Source organism: Sminthopsis crassicaudata, chromosome 4 (assembly GCF_048593235.1).
Source record: "Sminthopsis crassicaudata isolate SCR6 chromosome 4, ASM4859323v1, whole genome shotgun sequence".
NCBI classification, from domain to species: Eukaryota; Metazoa; Chordata; class Mammalia; order Dasyuromorphia; family Dasyuridae; genus Sminthopsis; species Sminthopsis crassicaudata.
The window spans coordinates 237,647,770-237,667,528 of record NC_133620.1 but is presented as its reverse complement, the minus strand read 5'-3'; the positions used below and the strand labels follow the sequence as shown (position 1 = coordinate 237,667,528).

Here is a 19,759-nt window from a genome sequence, read left to right as displayed (position 1 = left end):
CCAAGGGCAATATGGATTCATACCAGTGCCCTAAGTCTGTCCACATGATATGCTGTCACATGTTATGTATAGTACATGAAGTATCCTGAAGGAAGAGTCAGAATACTCTAACACTGTCCATTTGCAGTGATATCCTCATTTGTTTGTTATTTCTAGTGTATAGTGACATATTGGTAGTAAATGTTTAACAACTGACTTTCTAGGGAAAAAGGTATTCAAGGCACATAAGTTTAATTTGCATTATTGATGTTTCCTTTAATCTGGTCAATCATCAAAACAGAAAATCAAGTCCTGATTTGCCCATTTCTAAAGTGTAAATGCTCACACTGAAAATTTAACAGCTGGCTTTCTTGAGCAGATAGGAGCTAGTTCTACAAGATTATTAGAAATAATGCTGATTAAGTAGACTTGTGGGTTTTATGATGCATGTTTAACTAAATAAATCCTCACAAAATGTACAGAAAGCCCCAAAAGATATCTGTAAAGAAATCCCCTGTAGTAAGTAACATTAATAATATGAATATGAGGGCAAAGATAAGATGGAAGAATTGACATTTGTATTTGTAATATTAGTTCTTTGCCAGTTATGATATGGGATTAAAAACAATGTAGATCTAATCACATCTTGCCAGAAGTCAGATGGAATTAATAATAGAGATTTGCTGGTTATCTTGTAGATTTTACATTTTTCTTTTATAAGAAAAATAGTATTCCAAATTTGTCAGACTTTAAAGTGATGGCAAGTATCCATCACTAGTGTGCTACCTAGCAGATATTTTTGCAAAAAAAAAAAAAAGGGCACACAATCTGTGCCTTCAAAGGAAAGATGATATTTTAATGAGTGAGAAAGGAACTGCTTTTTGAGTGAAATGTACTATGGTGAAAATAGGTGTTTAGAAATGTTTCCATCTTTTGGTGATTGTTTTTGTTGCCTCCATATAAGGAAGAAAAGTTGCCTAAAATTGCTTATATCAGAACACTTTAAAAAATCTTGGAAATAGAAATTTCTAACCTTTAAAAATCTAAATGAAGAGTTTTAGTGAATCTTGAATCCATTTGTTATAAACAACATCTTCTGAGTAGTTTTGTATAAATTGATTGACATTAGGGGAAATGGAAATTTTCTGGCTGAAGTTTAGCTACCCAAAACCTTTACATAGTAGTGAATAGGACTGAAAAATGAAAATCATGATCTATTAAATGCAATTAATAATACAAGCTTTCTAATTGCATCTATGTATCTTTTTCTGCAGTGATAACCAGGAAAACCAAGTACTAAAATAAACTGAACTTAGAAGCAGGTTTTTAAATACTTACATTAAAAAGTGTTAAATGATGATATTAAAAAACAATGAACCACAGTTAATAATTTTGTTCCCACAAAATATCTTTATTTTAGGAAATATATGGTTGAGACAAAATCAGGATACAAGAAACATTTAAGTAAAAATAAATTGAGTCGATGTGTATTATGTATCCATTACAGAAATATGTGAAAAGGAAAAATTAGGGGGGAAACATTAAAATTTAGAAAAAAATTAGAAATATTCATAGTTTTTGAAGATGAAATTATAACTAGTATCTTTAATCTGAATTCTCCATTCCAAGATATCTGCCATGGGCATAATAAATCCCCCATGTGGAACAGATAAAAGGACCCACATGATGGCTCCAGGAGCTTCAGAAGGGGATGTTATAGCTCTAGGACCTCAGATTGCATGTACCTTGTGACTCACAAAGTCCTCACCTCTGCTACTACCTCTGTGGCTATGGGATTTGTCTGATTCATCACAGCTTCAATTACCTGGGTCTTATGACTATGTCTGGATACTGGAACTGCTTTTTGTGGACCCTTCTGCTGTTTGACTACTCAGATGGGTACCCAAAGTCTCTGTAGCTACCGTCCCCAATATCTGCAGGCCTATCCATTCGTTGCCTTACCCTCTACTGCTGTTGCCAGGAGTTCTTTTCAGTTTTGGGCTCTTGCACACAAAACAAGGAGATAATATAGTTAATGGAAGTTATGTTGTTTGAGCTGGGCCTTAGTGAAACTGTATCACCTACAAAATGGGTTCACAGACTTCTTGAACCAGTCCAGGATCAATACTGAGAGTGAGATCACTTCTCACTCTCCCAAGTGAGAGCTTCCTTCCTTGTAGCCTCTTTCTTCTCATAGAATAATTCCTCCAAGAATCTCCATTTTAAAGAAGGCTAGTCATGTTAATTCTACCCTTTGCCCTGAGCTGTCTGGATTTCTTCTGATATCAGGTCCCATTATAGACACCAACTAATTATTTCTACCTTGGCTGGAGATGTGCTCTTCCTACTGTTGCTGTTGCTCTTCCATGTCTCTTTTGTAGACTGGATATTTCTTTAAAACTCCCAAATATGATTCAAGTCAGTCTTATAGCTCAAAGATCTTGATAATCCAAAATTAGATTTTATTTTTAGATTTTTTTCAATTATCAATTTATTTTCTTTGCCTCCTACCTTAACCTATTCTTACTGAAAAAGGAGGAAAAAAAACTCTTGTAATAATATGCATATTTAAGCAAAACAAATTTCTTCATTAATCATGTCTGAAAATTTTTGTCTCATTCTGGACCCCAAATCTGTCACCTCTTGAGTGGTATAGCATGCTTTGTCTCTAGACTTTTGAAATTACTATTAATCATTGCATTGATAAATATTCTGTAATCTTTCAAACTAAAAAAAAAATTTGAGGAGTAAGGCAACTGAGGCTAACTGATTTGCGCAGGATCACATGGCTAGGAAGTATTAAATATGTAAGATCAGATTTGAACTCAGGTCCTCCTGACTTTAGGGCCTGTGTGCTATCTACTGTACCATCTAGCTGTCCCTATTTTTCAAAGTTGTTAAATTTACTCTCATGGCATAAAGGAAATACTTGTCCCTGTGCCAAAATCAGTTCATCCATCAGTTAAATACCTCAAGTGCCTACCCAAATCCTATTCTGATACTCCATTGTTTATGATAATATCGACTTATCCCTATACATGTTGTTCCCCCCACCGTCAGCTCCTTAGGAGTACAGTCTGTTTGTTTTTAATCTTCATGTCTTTAACACCTACTGGTTGTTTTGAGGACACCCAGATCTCCAGACTATCTATTAATCTTTTTTCCATATTCCAATTTCTCTGTTGTTCATGCTCTTGAAAAATGAACCGTATTTACTATATAATAATTTGGAACTGAATTCCTCAAATATTTAATAAGCATCTGCTATCAGTTAGATACTGTATAAAAAATTCTTTATCAATAAACATGGCAGAATAATTAAAATTTTCTAATCTTAGCCCATTATTTTATTTATGTTTCATTAGTAGAGTCTCCAGTCACTTGGATATTAATAAGGAGGTTTGCCTACATTATCTTAAATTATAAAAATCTAAGCATGTTGCTTTGGGGCCTAGTTTATTCTATTAGATGTATTTTTCTCTTGTATTGATGCTTAATGTCCACTAGATGGCTCTCTCTTTCAAAAGAAACTAGAAAATTGCCTTAAGATCATGAAATAAAAGATTTATGCACCTGAACTGATTTCTGTGACCTTAAAAAATCATTGGTAGTGACAAGGGGGATGAAACCAGAGAAAAGAAATGTGCACCGTGACAGAAGGTAGCTCTTCTGGAAAGACCAATGTGGTCATTATATCTAGTGATTACAATTGTTCAGCAACTTCCCAGCTGGTGAAATTTATTTGAATAAATCCATTCTTAGTTTCTTAGGATTTGTCAAGTATGGTAGCGAACAAAAGTCCCATATATAGTCTCACAGTCAAGCAAATCCAGTGCTTTCTAAATTACTATGAGAGTTCCAGCATCTAGCTTTTTTAGAAGGCTGCAGAGCTACGAATGTAGCATTGAATGATACATTATTAAAGTGATCAGATTTCACATAAGAAAAAGCAGGACTTAGGGAACCTGTTGAGTCTTCTGCTTGTATGTAGTGGGATGGCCTGTGCTACTTCTTCTGGGAGAAAGAGCCCTAAAAATGTTAGGATAGGTGGGTCGCATTGTCTCATCAGTGTTCACAGAGATGGAGCCTATTTTATCTTCTGAACTGGAGCTCACTTGAGGAAGCAACTCCCGCAGAATCCATAGACTGGGGGCCTGATCCTCCCTCTACATTCCCTTGGTTGTGCAAAGTGTAGCTGTCTCCCAGTGGCAAACATCTCCTAGATAGTTCACCCATGCCTGTTCACTTTGTAACACATTTAGAGTTTTCCTTTGCATGGAACAAGGGCAATTTCAGGGACTTGTGGTTCCAGTACTTAGTACAGTATGTGGCACATAGTAGGCTTGTAAAAAAGGTTTACTGAATTGAATTGTCCTTATCTCTGCTGTCTCTTAAATCCCTCGTTTCTTTCAAAGCTGAACTCTTCTCCAATATCTCAAACTTAAAGCACTTCTTTTCAATTCCTCTCTGCTTTTTAAATCTTGATGTAATCCCTGACATATTATCTCTCTTCTCGTTAAAAAAAGACTGCTTTAAGCCAGTAGACTATGATCCCAAAATGCTTCAGTAATGACATGGAAGATGTTGCATATGTAGGTTTTGAATTCCTAATGGAATGAAAACTCCTGTAAGTAGACAATTCATTGTCTTTTTTTTTCCCCCATCATAAACTCACTTTGTAGCATCTACCAAACACTGTTTCGGGCCTTCATTTATACTTGTTGATGGTTGTCACAATCAGAATCTGTCCATACATATACTGATTAAACTCATGCAAATGGATATTATACTCAAAAGCTCTTTCCCAATTTGTTTCATATCTAAATGTCTATGTAAATAATTGTAATGTGTAAATCACTCTGCTGTTATATCTGGTCAGGAAGAAGTTGATCATGAAGCTAAAGACCCACTTGATCTCTGTATAGATGGTATTAAGGTATTATTCTACTAGGAGAAAGAGACTTTCAAAATGACTTATAGAGATGACAACAGAACATTCATATAACTCACTAGAATAGATAATGATTTTTAATAATATTGACATTTAAGTTAATTTCAGAATATATATTTAGCATTAACTGAGAGTTAGCTTATGGTTTAGTTCAGAAGGGTGAGATACAGAAAAAAATTATATTTGACCATTTCCTCATATTATCTATTAAATTCAAAGTCTATTGAAACATCCTAGCATTGTAGGTAACCCTATATTCTTGAAAGCTATATGTATGGATTGCAAATTCTGACAAATTTTACTGAGTTGGAAAGACTTCAGTTATGGTCCTAATTATGATGGCAAATCTACTCTCAAAAGATTTTTCCAGCTAAATTTGGAGACATCCAAAACCAAGGATTTGGTCATCAAGTGATTGAATTTTATTTATTTTTTGTTTTGTTACAGTAAATCAGGAAAACCTGGAAATCACCCTAGAACATTTCCCCTTTATCCTGGCCTCCTATATCCATTAATGAATTCTTCTAGAGGTCTCCATTTTGGGATAGGATCAGGCTGGACATGCTTTATTCTTCTTTTGGTTATGCTTTTGACTCTTTTCAGGTTTTGCTATCATAGTCCTACATGGAAACCTCCTTCACTTGCTCCTTCTTCTGTTCCTTTGTATTTGTTGTCTTCCCCTGTTAGTATGTAAGCTCCTTGAGAGTAGGGTCTAGTTTTTTGTTTTTATTTTCTTTTTTGCTTGTGTTTGTATCTCCAGGGCTTAGTATAATGACTGGCACAGAGTAAGCACTTATAAATTTTTCTTGATAATTGACTGATGGATTATGGTTTGCATTACTAAATGGAATGTGAAATATTTTCTTGAATGAATGAGAAAGCCATTATTAAGTGATTATTATGTGCCAAACACTGTATTATCTTCCTGGCTTACAAATAAAAACCTAGTTAGTTCCTAATCTTGAGGAATCGATTCTAACATGGAAAGATGACACATATAAAAAGGTTTGGTTGAAGGACAGATGGAAAAGGCCAGTGGTTCTTAGGGTACAGTAGCAAGGTAGCTGTATCCTAAAGTTTATTATCTTTCCCATCGATAGAACCATATTTATTTTTGTTCTTGAACCCTTTGATTAGGCCAAGGGTTTTTATATGAGATATTGAATTTATAGAACCCTATCTATTAATGAAGTTAAAGCTTTTGACACTGCTAATGTATTTTTGTCTTCTTAGATAGAACATTGAATTATGAAATAGCAGCTTGAAGATATAGTAGAAGGAAAGAACAAGCATTTATTAAGTGCCTATTATGTGACAAATATTATGCCAAGTGCTTTTATAAATACTATCTCTTTTTGATACTCCTATTAGATGGGAGCTTCTCTAGGGGTTAGCTCTCTATTGACTAAGCCAGGTCTTCTTAATATAATGGTGGCTCAGTGGATTGAACACAACAATCAATTTCAAATATGCAGACAATATCACTTCCATGGCAGAAAGGGAAAAGTTAAGAAGCCTCTTAATGAAAGTGAAAGAGAAGAGTGTAAAAGCTGGCTTGAAGCTTAACATCAAAAAAAGTAAAAATTTGGTAACTGGTCCCATTACTTCCTGGCAAATAAAAAGAGATGAAATGGAAGCAGTGTCAGATATTATATTATTGGGTTCAAAGTTCACTATAGATGGCAACTACAGTAATGAAACTAAAAGACACTTGATATTAAAAAAATGTGATCCTTTTAAGGAAAACTATGGTAAATATGAATAGCATATTAAAAAAAAGAGAGAGATAAGAAAGATCTGTCATCAAAGTTATGTTCCTTCCTTCCTTCCTTCCTTCCCTCCTTCCTTCCTTCCTTCCTTCCTTCCCTCCTTCCTTCCTTCCTTCCTTCTTTCCCTCCTTCCTTCCTTCCTTCCTTCCTTCCCTCCTTCCTTCCTTCTTTCCTTCCTTCCTTCCTTCCTTCCTTCCTTCCCTCCTTCCTTCCTTCTTTCCTTCCTTCCTTCCTTCCTTCCTTCCTTCCTTCCTTCCTTCCTTCCTTCCTTCCTTCCTTCCTTCCTTCCTTCCTTCCTTCCTTCCTTCCTTCCTTCCTTCCTTCCTTCCTTCTTTCCTTTCTTCCTTCCCTCTTTCCCTCCTTCCTTCCTTCTTTCCTTTCTTCCTTCCTTCCTTCCTTCTTTCCTTCCTTCCTTCCCTCTTTCCCTCCTTCCTTCCTTCTTTCCTTTCTTCCTTCCTTCCTTCCTTCTTTCCTTCCTTCCTTCCCTCCCTCCCTCCTTCCTTCCTTCCTTCCTTCCTTCCCTCCCTCCCTCCCTCCTTCCTTCCTTCCTTCCTTCCTTCCTTCTTTCCTTCCTTCCTTCCTTCCTTCCCTCCTTCCTTCCTTCCTTCCTTCCTTCCTTCCTTCCTTCCTTCCTTCCTTCCCTCCTTCCTTCCTTCTTTCCTTCCTTCCTTCCTTCCTTCCCTCCTTCCTTCCTTCCTTCCTTCCTTCCTTCCTTCCCTCCTTCCTTCCTTCCTTCCTTCCTTCCTTCCTTCCTTCCTTCCTTCCTTCCTTCCTTCCTTCCTTCCCTCCTTCCTTCCTTCCTTCCTTCCTTCCTTCCTTCCTTCCTTCCTTCCTTCCTTCCTTCCTTCCTTCCTTCCTTCCTTCCTTCCTTCCTTCCTTCCTTCCTTCCTTCCTTCCTTCCTTCCTTCTTTCCTTCCTTCCTTCCTTCCTTCTTTCCTTTCTTCCTTCCCTCTTTCCCTCCTTCCTTCCTTCTTTCCTTTCTTCCTTCCTTCCTTCCTTCTTTCCTTCCTTCCTTCCCTCCCTCCCTCCCTCCTTCCTTCCTTCCTTCCTTCCTTCCCTCCCTCCCTCCCTCCTTCCTTCCTTCCTTCCTTCCTTCCTTCCTTCCTTCCTTCCTTCCTTCCTTCCTTCCTTCCTTCCTTCCTTCCTTCCTTCCTTCCTTCCTTCCTTCCTTCCTTCTTTCCCTCCTTCCTTCCTTCTCTCCCTCCCTCTCTTCTTCCTTTTTTTCTTCCCTCTTACAAAAGCTTGCAATCTTCAAATCTCTTAACTAGTTGAGCCTTATTTATGCCATAATTAAAGCATGACAGTGACAGTATAATTAACTTCCTGGGAGCATTTTTATTTTTAAGAGTGACATTTGGAGCTTAGATTGTTATAGTTCAAAAGGAGGAAGCTATAATGATGTGATTTAGGCAGTGATAGATAGGAGAAAAATTTGGGAGCAGAACCATAGCTTATCCCTGTTTAATGAAATAAAAATTATCTCCCTGGGAAAATCTCCTTTGATGATCCTATTTTCCAGGACAACTAAATACTTTGATGCTTCAGGTTGGTGAGTTTTTAGTAGGAAAGTCATACTTTCATCTTTATTCTCTTTGGATTGACTGGTAACTTTACCCACTAAAGACATTTGCATCACCTATTCTAATATTGTACTGGCTTGATATCTACAATGACATTTTATTTATCTTGGGGGTGGTAGAGACAGATTCCCTAGCAACATTGTAGATCTGTGAAAGTGAATGGTTTAGGAGAGATATGGGAATAAGGAAAAAAGCCTTGATGGTTGAGACCCTTGAGAAAGTTGAATTCTCAAGCAAGATTGGGTCAATAGTGACAAGGGAGACAAATTCCTGGAAGCACAACAAAATGGGGAATGTCATGCCAGCTGGATTGGTGAGGCCCTCTCTGAAATGACATTTGTAATGCAGATGTGACATTTCTATGGGGTGTTTTAAACTCAGATATTTATAAAATGAGCATTCTAAAATTTTGGATTGCTTGCATTTGTTTTTATGAGTGAACAACTCTCACATTCTAAGAATATGGCAAATTTTATTGAGAGGAAACTTAATTTATTGTAATATCTACCTGGGTAAAACTCTTCTTAAAACAGTTTAAAATGAATTTGATAATAACTATGCCTAAGCAGATAAAATCTACTTTATTGGATTGGAATACTGGTATAATTTCTCTTCACGACTCTTTATAACCGTTTTCTAGGAATGTAGATTAGTTTTGAACATTTGATATTTTCCAAAGATGATGAGCTTGTTTATAAGAATATCAGCAAGAATGTTGATCCCTACTTTAGCTGTGAGTCTATAATTAATTTAAAAATTTAAAAACTCACTAGTTTTATGCTGTATCTGCATAGGTTTGAGGACGTTCCTTCTGAATGCAAGGAGAAGATAACTTATGTATGAGTCTGCATTTCAGAAATCTACTTGCACAGATAGCTGGCATAAAAACTTTGATGCTTCTGAAGAATTTTCATTACATTTCAAATGAAAGAGGGCTTTGGTTACTTGGGATGTCAGCCGAATACTGAATTGACCATGATTTATTTGGTTTTTCAGTTGATAAATCACATAAAGTTCTAACATTTATTTATTTACCTTTAAATTTATGGCTACAATCACTCAGGAGGTTTGCAGAAAGTGAATTATAAATCCAAAGTAACTGAAGGAATATGCCACATTCACTTTGTATCAGTCTTATGACAGGTGGCAGTTGGACAAATATATAGCTCATCCCCACAGTATATGAGAATGCAACAAAAAATTCAGATGCTTGTCAGAATTTGGAAGGAAATGACTATGGTAATTTTTTTTCTCTATCTCTGATTCTCTTGGAATTACAAGAAGCAAACACATTCTATCACTCTCTCCTTCCTTGTCCCTCAACAGCAGTCTACTTTTCTACACTTTTAAAATAAATTTTAGGGACTTTATACATGAAGAACTGAAAGCAATTACTATGTATGATTCTGGACAAATCCCTTATCCTTTCTTTATCCAAACTTCCTAATCTATAAGATTAGAGGTTTGAACCTGGTCAGGAGTTTCCAATTTGTATACATATACACATACACATACATATATAACTCTAGAGAAATGAGAAAATTTTCATGGAGTTTTGGAGAATAATTGAATAAAAAAGAAAACAAATCCTATGTTGTCTGATTGAAATATCAGAAATGTAATAATTTTCACTAGTTTAAGTTTTAACTGTTTGAGGGGGGAATGAAGCAGGTTGTGGTCCCTTTAAGAAACTACATTTGTGACTCCTTTCAGATTCATCTGAAATGCATCAGATTCCCTCCTGGCTGATGCATTATAAGTCCAGGATGCCAGGACCTTTGATTCACAGATCTTGGTCAGAAGCACCCCTTTGAATTCCAATAGGAGATCTGGGCTTGTCCCAGCCTCCATTAGATCTGACCCAACTCCCATTCTGATGATCTGCTCGAGTTTCCCAACCCCCACCAAGCAAATTCTAGCCCTAACTGAAACCCAGCCAACTTGGGACTCCACCCACAGGCCCATTTAGCTAAATCTCTATTATAAAAAGAGCCAAACTAAAAGCCTCTCTTTGCAGAGATTCCAAACATGTTAGCTATACCATCCTTGGGATGCCAAGGAACCTCTGCCCACTGGAATACTGTTTCCAGTGCTATCCTCTCTTTACCTTCACCTATTTCCCTAACTAGACTTTAACATTACTTCCAATCCCCATAATAAACCTCTTTTTAATCAATCAAGGTCTGTAAATTCTTTTACAGAGAACTTCTTTCACTGTCAGAAGGAGGTTCCCATAAACTCCCTACCCTTGTGCCAAATCCCAAGGGGGTGCAAAGGAACCAAACCTACTTTGAACTCCAAACCTGCCACTAGACCTCATTTAACTCCCTAACCACCAGAAACCCTAATTTCATTTGGGTTCCCCAGAACTAAACTTCATCAATAAGACTGTGTCCTTCGGAGCTATCTCCACTATCTTTTGTACTGATGATGTGGTGATCCCTTCAGATGCTATTGTGGATGCCTGAGTACAATAAGAGAGAATGGAAAGTCTAATCTTCCTTCTAAACTAACTTACTAGCTATGGAACTCAGTTACTTTACCTGGAGAGTGGGATTAATATTGTGGGATTATTGTTGTGAAAAAAAGGGAAGAGATTATTGTGACCTTTTTGAGGGCTCTTTTAAGAATCCCAGACTATTAGACTTGGGAAACCATCTGGTTCAATTCACTTTATAGATGAAGAAACATGTCTAGAGAGCTAATATATATTTGAGGCAAAATATAAACTCAGCTCCTTCTGAGTTGAATGCCAGAGCTTTGCTCATGAAGTTCATCATTATCACTGATATGAATCACAACCACTTTATCTTAATTTACTATGTCAAATCATATAGGTACCAAGGTCAAGATGAGAATTTTACTATAGATGTAGTTCCCTTTCTATTATACCAAGAGGTCTCTGGCCACTAAATATTAACATATTTCCTAGTTTCTTTTGGATGGATCATTTTTGATATACTGAGAAGAATCAATAGAATCTTGTTGGTTTTGTTTATTTGACCTCTAAAGAAGTCATTGTTTTCTAGTTCTGCTGGCTACATATACTGGTTCATTACTCATGTCTCAGCTGGTCTAAATTAATAGCTTCTAGGAGATCTTCTCCACTAATTTACTATTCTAAATATTTTTCCTCTCCCTCTAAACATCACTAGCACAATAATTTTTTGCAACTCTCCACAATCTTCATGATACTTCTCTAGCAAGAAAAGTATAATGACTTCCTATTTACCTTGCAGATTGCTTGGACTGTAACAGTGAGTAGTGCACTAGGTATGTATAGGTTCTCTTTAAAATTGTTCATTTTTTAAAATTGTCTTTGACTCTCTGTGGTATTTTGTTTCAGCTTGTATTTTACTTGTCCTGTTGATATTACATCTCTTTTGAAGCATATTCTGGGACATACAAGTAGAGCAATTCCTCTTGATGTTTCTAGAAAGTGCCTAATATAAAGCAGGATTTAATAGATACTGACTTTAAGGGAAAGAAGGCAATCATTTCTGCTGTACCAGAATCAAGGAGCACCAATTTAGTACCTAGTAAATGCCAGAATACAATGCAAAAGTAAAACAGTTCCTCCACTTAAGGAGTTTATATTCTATTAGGAGATATAGCAAGGACATTTATAGATATAGCAACATATTCAAACAGATACAAAGTAACTTGACAGAGGTGGGGCATTAACAGTGGCAGGGTGCAGGAAAGAATTCATGAAGAGGTTGATACATAATAATAAAGACAATAACTAACATTTATATAGTGCCTACTATGTTCCAGGCATTGTACTAAGTGCCTTAATAAATAATCTTAATTAATTAACATTTATGTTATTAACATTTATGTAATGCTTACTTTGTGATAGGAACATAGCAAATACTTTACAAATATGTCATTTAATACTCATAACAACTCTGGAGATAAGCAGTATTATTCCCATATCATGGATGAGGAAACTAAGGCAGTTAAGTCACTTAACTAAGAAGTTAAGTGACAAATGAGGAAACTGAAGCAAACAGAAGTTAAGGATCATATAAGTAGTAAGTTTATAAGGCTAGGTCCTCATAGCACTCTAGGTCCAGTGTTCAATTCCCTGTATCACCTATTTTATTTTACTGTGAAAAGACCAAGTTGTTCCAGCCAGTCATACATGATATGACTATATGCTTTTGGAAAATGGCCCCAATAGACTTGATTGATGCAGGGTAGCCATAAATCTTTAATAATGTAAAAAATGCAATATCTGCAAGTGTAATAAAGTGAGGCACACTAAAACAAGGTATGCCTGTGTCTGATTTTCAAGTTATTTTTCATGTTTTATATTGATTTATGATTTCACATATAATTACTTATATTATGAAAATGATGATTAGGACAATATTGTCAACTACAGAAATAGTCAGAGCTCCATGGACCTCATCCTACTGATAAGGTCAAAAAGAGATAGCCCAAGATACAAATAATCAACAGGAAATTCCTGTCTGAGGAGAGGTTAAAGGAGATAACTTGAGAGACAAATAAATAATAGAATTTTAGAAATTATTCAAGGGAATTAATGAAAAAAATCAGACGAAGGTGGCCTAGCTGTACCTGATCTAAAGCTATATTATATAGCAGCAGTCACCAAAACCATTTGGTATTGGCTAAGAAATAGACTAGTTGATCAGTGAAACAGGTGAGGTTCACAGGACAAAATAGTGTACAACTATAGCAATCTACTGTTTGACAAACCCCAAAGATACCAACTTTTGGGATAAGAATTCATTATTTGAAATAAACTGTTGGGAAAAGTAGAAGTTAGTATGGCAGAAATTAGATATGGACCCACACTTAATACCATATACCAAGATAAGATCAAAATGGCATAAAGAATGAGATCATAAATAGATTAGAGGAACATAGGATAGTTTACCTTTCAGACTTGTGGAGGAGGAAGGAATTTATGACCAAAGGAGAACTAGAGATCATTATTAATCACAAAATAGAAGATTTTGATTACATCAAATTAAAAAGCTTTTGTACAAACAAAACTAATGCAAACAAGATTAGAAGGGAAGCAACAAATTGGGAAAATATTTTTACAGTTAAAGGTTCTGATAAAGGCCTCATCTCCAAAATATACAGAGAATTGACTCTAATTTATAAAAAATCAAACCTTTTTCCAGTTGATAAATGGTCAAAGGATATGAACAGACAATTTTCAGATGATGAAATAGAAATTATTTCCACTCATATGAAAAAGTGTTCCAAATCACTACTGATCAGAGAAATGCAAATTAAGACAACTCTGAGATACCACTACACTCCTGTCAGATTGGCTAAGATGACAGGAAAAGATAATGATGAATGTTGGAGGGGATGTGGGAAAACTGAGACACTGATGCTTTGTTGGTAGAGTTGTGAAAGAATCCAGCCATTCTGGAGAGCAATTTGGAACCATGCCCAAAAAGTTATCAAACTGTGCATACCCTTTGATCCAGCAGTGCTACTACTGGGCTTATATCCCAAAGAAATACTAAAGAGCGGAAAGGGACCTGTGTGTGCCAAAATGTTTGTGGCAGCTCTTTTTGTAGTGGCTAGAAACTGGAAAATGAATGGATGCCCATCAATTGGAGAATGGTTGGGTAAATTATGCTATAATGTTATGCTCTGTAAGAAATGACCAGCAGGATGAATATAGAGAGACTTGGAGAGACTTACATGAACTGATGTTGAGTGAAATGAGCAGAACCAGGAGATCATTATACACTACAACAACGATACTGTATGAAGATTATATTCTGATTGAAGTGGATATCTTCAACATAGAAAAGATCTAATTCAGTTCCAGTTGATCAATGACGGACAGAAACAGCTACACCCAGAGAAAGAACACTGGGAATTGAGTGTAAACTGTTTGCACTATTGTCTTTCTACCCAGGTTACTTATACCTTCGGAATCCAATTCTTATCGTGCAACAAGAAATTTGGTTTTATACACATATATTGTATCTAGGATATACTGTAACATATTTAACATGTATGGGATTGCCTGTCATCTAGGGGAGGGAGTAGAGGGAGGGAGAGAAAAATTTGGAAAAAGTGAATACAAGGGATAATGTTGTAAAAAATTATCCATGCATATGTACTGTCAAAAAATTATAATTATAAAATTAAAAAAAAAAAAGAATTTTAGAAATTCTTGTCTTATTTACAAATCTCTCTGGAACCTCTTGGATAACATCTCTATATAAATTTTTTTTATGACCCTGGTTATATATAAAATGAATTTCCTTGCACTCGGTATCCTTGCCTTGTGCCCGCCAACTGGCATCCCCTTGCCAGGGAGTTTGACCTTTCTAGAAGCCAAATGCCTGCCTATCCCTTTAATATCAATAAAGACTTTGTTTTAACACAGCATTGAGTAGCGAATTCATTCGCTATCTGAAACTGGCCTTGGTACTTTGGGGAAGGAGAGAGAGGTAATCAGACAACCAGAAAAAGAGCTGATCCATCTCGGCTTAGAGCTTCAGTTTCTCCTCATCACTATTATTTTCTGACATAGGAGTCTGAGCTGCTCCATTTCTGACATGGGGAGGTGCTTCCCAACTCATGCAACCTGTTGGCCCCCCTTCTCTCCAAGGCTCTTCATATTCATTCCTTAACTTAATGTAAACACTTGATTTGTGGGTCTAAATGAGGCGAGTGAACTCTGAAATTGTGATCCCCTTTAATCTGTAAAAACGGTGTCTCCTTTGATCGGTGAAAGAAGGGAAATTCGAGGTTTCAGACCCCAGAGAATCTGGGAGAAGACATATTTTCCAGACAAACCTTTTTCCAAATTAAACAGCATCATTGAATTGGAAATCTCAGGCAAATTATGACCCCCTCCCATTGATCTTTTTTGTTAGCTGGATCTCTATTCAGGAAACTCTAAATTCTGAAAAAAGTCTTCTAAGTGATTTTCATTCAATTGGGATTTTTTGGTCTGATAATGAGCTCAAACTGCTCTCCAAGATCTGCTCACTGAATAGGTTTTTGTTAACTCATTCTTTGCAAATTTCTTCCTTAAGAGATTTGCCCACTAAGACAGAGCTTCTTAGTGAAAAATAAAACTTCCTTTTTGCCACAGACTCTGGGGTTCATGAATTCTTTGCCATTTGGACCTGCATCTTCGAGCAGAGGGGATTTTTTTCCCCTTCTCAAACATATCACCAGCAGTACAGGCCTCAGAGCACCGGCCTCAGCCTCTCTAGTAGTTAGAATGACAGATTCCCTTGCCCAACCTTCTCCCCTATGTTTGTTGCAGATAAACCACAGAGAAAATTAGGGGATGAGTTGTAAAGCTCTTTCCTGAGAGGAAGTAGTTTTGTGGAAGCTCTTTTGGCTAGGCAACATTCTATGTAGATTACTTGGGACTCTTCCTTTGCCTCTGAACAATGGGGCCCTGCAGTTCATCTTCTAACAATCTACTGTTGTAAATTCTATGATCAGGCTCAGATCCTCAGAAGCAATATCCTGGTATACAGGAAGTACTCAATAATTTTTTTTTTTATTCATTTACAAGCTACAATCTGCTGTTACTATCACTTTCTTTCAGTATTATTATTCTGGTCCTATTCTATTTTAGTTTCAATTATCTATTATCTGTTCTTTCAAACACTGTGAATTTTTTGTTTTGTTTTCCACCCTTAATATCCTCTCCAATATCTGGGGATTCTTCCTTCTATCCTTATTCCATTTCTTCCCATAAATTGGAACTTGGCTATCTCCTGAGGGCTACATTTTGGGTCCTCTACAATGAGTCTAGTGTACATACTTAATTTTATCTCATACTATTATTCATCTAATATGTCCTAGCCATTCAGGACTATTATTCATCCTCCATTTTTTACCCTTTTCTCTCATGTCTCCATGCTTTTAATTTTGCCCCCCCTGAATTCCTAAAATGCACCTCCTCTCCTCTTGCATTTCTGTCTGTTGAGCTGTTTCTTTTGCTTTAGAACTTAATTCAGATGCCCCCTCCTTCATGAAGCTTTCTCTGATGATCTGGATCATGATGATTTCTCCCTCCTCTACACTGTTTTGGCTCTTATTATCTATATAAAAATCAAACTCCTTGAAGTATTATGTTTAAAATATATTTATTTTCTTTCGCGTCAAGTAGATTTTAAGGTTTCTGAGCATGTGGATTTTTATGTTTTTCTGCATCATCCAAGGTGCCTCTCTCTCTCTCACATAGCAGATAATCATTAAAATTTGAAGTCAATCTCCTGGTTTGAGGCATTTTCCCTTGTTTGTTATGAGGAGTGGTCATAAGATTAATAGATTCATTTTTTAGGGTTACTTTTCTACCATTTGGAGGAAAGCAAATCAAATTTCAATGCTGAATGCTCAGCTATAACTTACTGGTTTTTAAAAAAGTTATATTTACTAAAATGCACTAGAATTTTAAAGAAGAGAGCACAAATGCTGCCTTTGCTCAATGTAAATTGTTTACCAGGTGATGATTTTTATTTTTTGGGGGGGAGAAGGGAAGAAATAGTTACTTGATAGGCTTTCTACTAAGCAGAAGAAATATAATTTGCATCTATGATAATAATGACTCTCATAGATAGTGCACTAGATCTGAATTTAAATTCTGCTCTAGACATTTACTAGCTGGGTGACACTTTGTAAATCACCTAATTCTGAATCCTATTTTCCTCATCAATAAAATGAGGCACTGGCTTTGATAAAATATAAGTTCCCTTCTAGCTATAGATCTAAGATTCTGTAACAACCCTATAGGGTAGATTGTATAAATATTATTTTCATTTTACAGAGGAGACAACAGAGGAATGGACAGATTGATTTCCTTAAAGTTATCTAGCTAGTATGAAAGTGTCAATACTAGGAGAGAGAGTGCCCACAGGATCCTTAATCATATTTTTCCTTAATATAATTCCCCAATTTTTAAACAAAGTTCAAACCAGCCCCTAGTTAAGATAATTGCCTCATGCAGCAGCACACCCTGCTTTATTTATTCCTTCACAAAATGCTTATTTGCAATTGTGTAGGCATATAGACATAAGGGATGAATCCTCAGAGCATGATTAGAGGATACATACACTCTATAGTCTATACACTGATGCCTCTGTATGGATGCAGTCTTCATGGCACAATGGAAGCAAAAATTTAAATCCCATTTTCTCCTAAGATGCAGAAGACTTTTCTCATGGTTGAATTCCACTGAATATTTTTTCTTTCTTTTCAGGATGCTGCCAATTCCATACTGAATTGTGTGATGAAAAGGCTATTCTGTTAGTTAAGTATGAAATTGTAAACCTGTGTTTAGAAGGATGTGAGCCTCCAGTGATTGTTGCCTTCAGAGGAGAGAGCTATGAAATTTCTGCAGAATGTAAATGACCATGGCTACAGGCTACATATTTTGGATTTCTATTATACATTGCATAAGTTTACTTCTGAAGATTAAAGGTCTGAGTTTTGTGAAGCAGCAAGTATGTTCCCCCTTCAACCTTTATAATGTAATAAAGCTTTTACTTGCCGGATGCCATTTCTTCTTTTTCTAATTATTTGTCATAGATATAGAGATGTGATTTGCCAAGTCTGTGCTTTCTCAGAAGAGGAAAAGACCATGATATCATAGATCTTAGATCTATAAAAAAATCACCATTCTAAAGCTAGAAGAGACTTTAAGGTTATCCAATCTAACCCCTTTATTTTTAAAGAAGAAGACCCTGAAGCTATTTAGGTTATAAGGTCACTTAGGCTATAAGTAATAGAGGTAGGATTTTCATTTGAGTCATCTGAATCCAAACTGGCTTCCCTTTCTACTGTGTGACAATGCCTTCTTTCTCTACCATGTTTTGTGTCAAGCTCTTACCTGGCTCAATGTTGAGGGAGTAAGTGTCTACATGCAGATTGAGTTGCTGGGCTGCAGTGGAACAGAACTCTTCAAGTACACAGTGTACTGCTTCAGTGATGTTGTAAGGGACTGACTTTGCAAACTTTATCTTACTATTCACGATCACACTCCCATTTCTGAAGTTGAGGATCTCAAGATGCTTAAATCCTGTAAGATTGGAGCTCAGATAGGGAAGCAGCTGCAAAGGAAAAAGTGAGTTTGCTTTTAACTATCTCCTAAGTGCTCAGATGCTGTTAATTCCATTTACACTCACTTTTTATTACCTGTGACATAAATTCTAGGGATATTTTTTTGGGGGGGTTATTACTACAGTTGAGCACTATTAGTATTTCATTTGCCATGATTATGTCCAATATTTACTTCTTTTTGTTGGATGAATGCTAGTTTTCCTTAAAATGAATTGCACAGAGTAAAGTTTCATTTTTTTTAAAAAGAAAATATTTAGCAACAAAATTAGAAAGTCAATTTCAATTCAGAATAATGTAACTGAGCAGGTAATTATATGTACCACATGAGGCAGAAGACCAAATTACTTAAAACCCAAGTGAATGGGAGATAGAAGTAAACTTTTAGAAAGCAGACACAATTTCATTATTGTTTTTGTGTTCCTAGAATCTAACAGTGATTTGAACATTTTTCTTCAGACTGTGTATTTGATTTCATTGTTTTAGGCAATCTTCAATGCAGAAAATTCCCTTTACCAGTGCCTTTTACTTGGCCTGAAATTTAGAATCTCAGAGGGCTACCTGAGAGTTAAGGGACATGCTTATTCTCACAAAATTCTTGTATTTTAGAGGTGGTCTTGGACCCAAGTCTTTATGAGTAATAAAATTGAGTTTGATTTCTGAGAAAATTTTAGAACTGATCATTAAAAATGAATCACTTAAATAGGGAAGCAGATATTATAAAGGGCTAACATGGCTTTATCAAGAGTAGGTCATGCCAGCCATACCCCATTTTTTTTTGTTTCCAGGATTTCAGGAATGATATAGAGTTTACCTAGATTTTTGGCAAAACTTTTGACAAATATTTTGTATTATACAGGTGATAATACAATCAGATATATTCAGAACTTGTTGTATGATGTCTCAAAGTGTAATTGGTTCAGTGTCACCATGGCAAGAGGTCTCCAGGAAAATACTTCAGGAATCTGTGATTGGCTTTGTGTTATTTAATATTTTTATCAATGACTATTACAAAGGCAATAATATAATATAATAATATGCTTGACACTTTGCAGAACATAAAACTAGGAAGAATGGCTTCCTAGTGTTATCCTATTGGATAACAAAATTGTAGCTAAGATATTGGATAATAGAGTTGGGATCAATTTAAATTTTTAAATGTACTTATTTTATTTTTAATTTATGGAAAAAAACAAGCATTTTTATAGCACAGTATAATAAAAAAGGCACAATGAAACTGAAAGTCTGTTATGTATAAGTAACTTGCTATTCCTTTTAAATTTATAATAAAGTTATCATGTAAATCTTTCCTCCTCTTTTCTCTCTCCCCATTCAAGATGTCTACCATTAGACACAATAGGTAAAATTACATGTAAAATTATTCTATACAT

General features: G+C 35.8%; 1 protein-coding gene across 1 annotated transcript in view; it reads right to left on the bottom strand.

Annotated features, from left to right (window-relative positions):
• Positions 1-19,759, bottom strand: part of IMPG1 (interphotoreceptor matrix proteoglycan 1) — a 102,979-nt gene that overhangs the window by 2,370 nt on the left and 80,850 nt on the right. Inside the window, exon 13 of the mRNA XM_074265432.1 lies at positions 18,142-18,361. Coding sequence (XP_074121533.1) covers positions 18,142-18,361 — 220 coding nt within the window. The remainder of the gene's footprint in view (positions 1-18,141; positions 18,362-19,759) is intronic.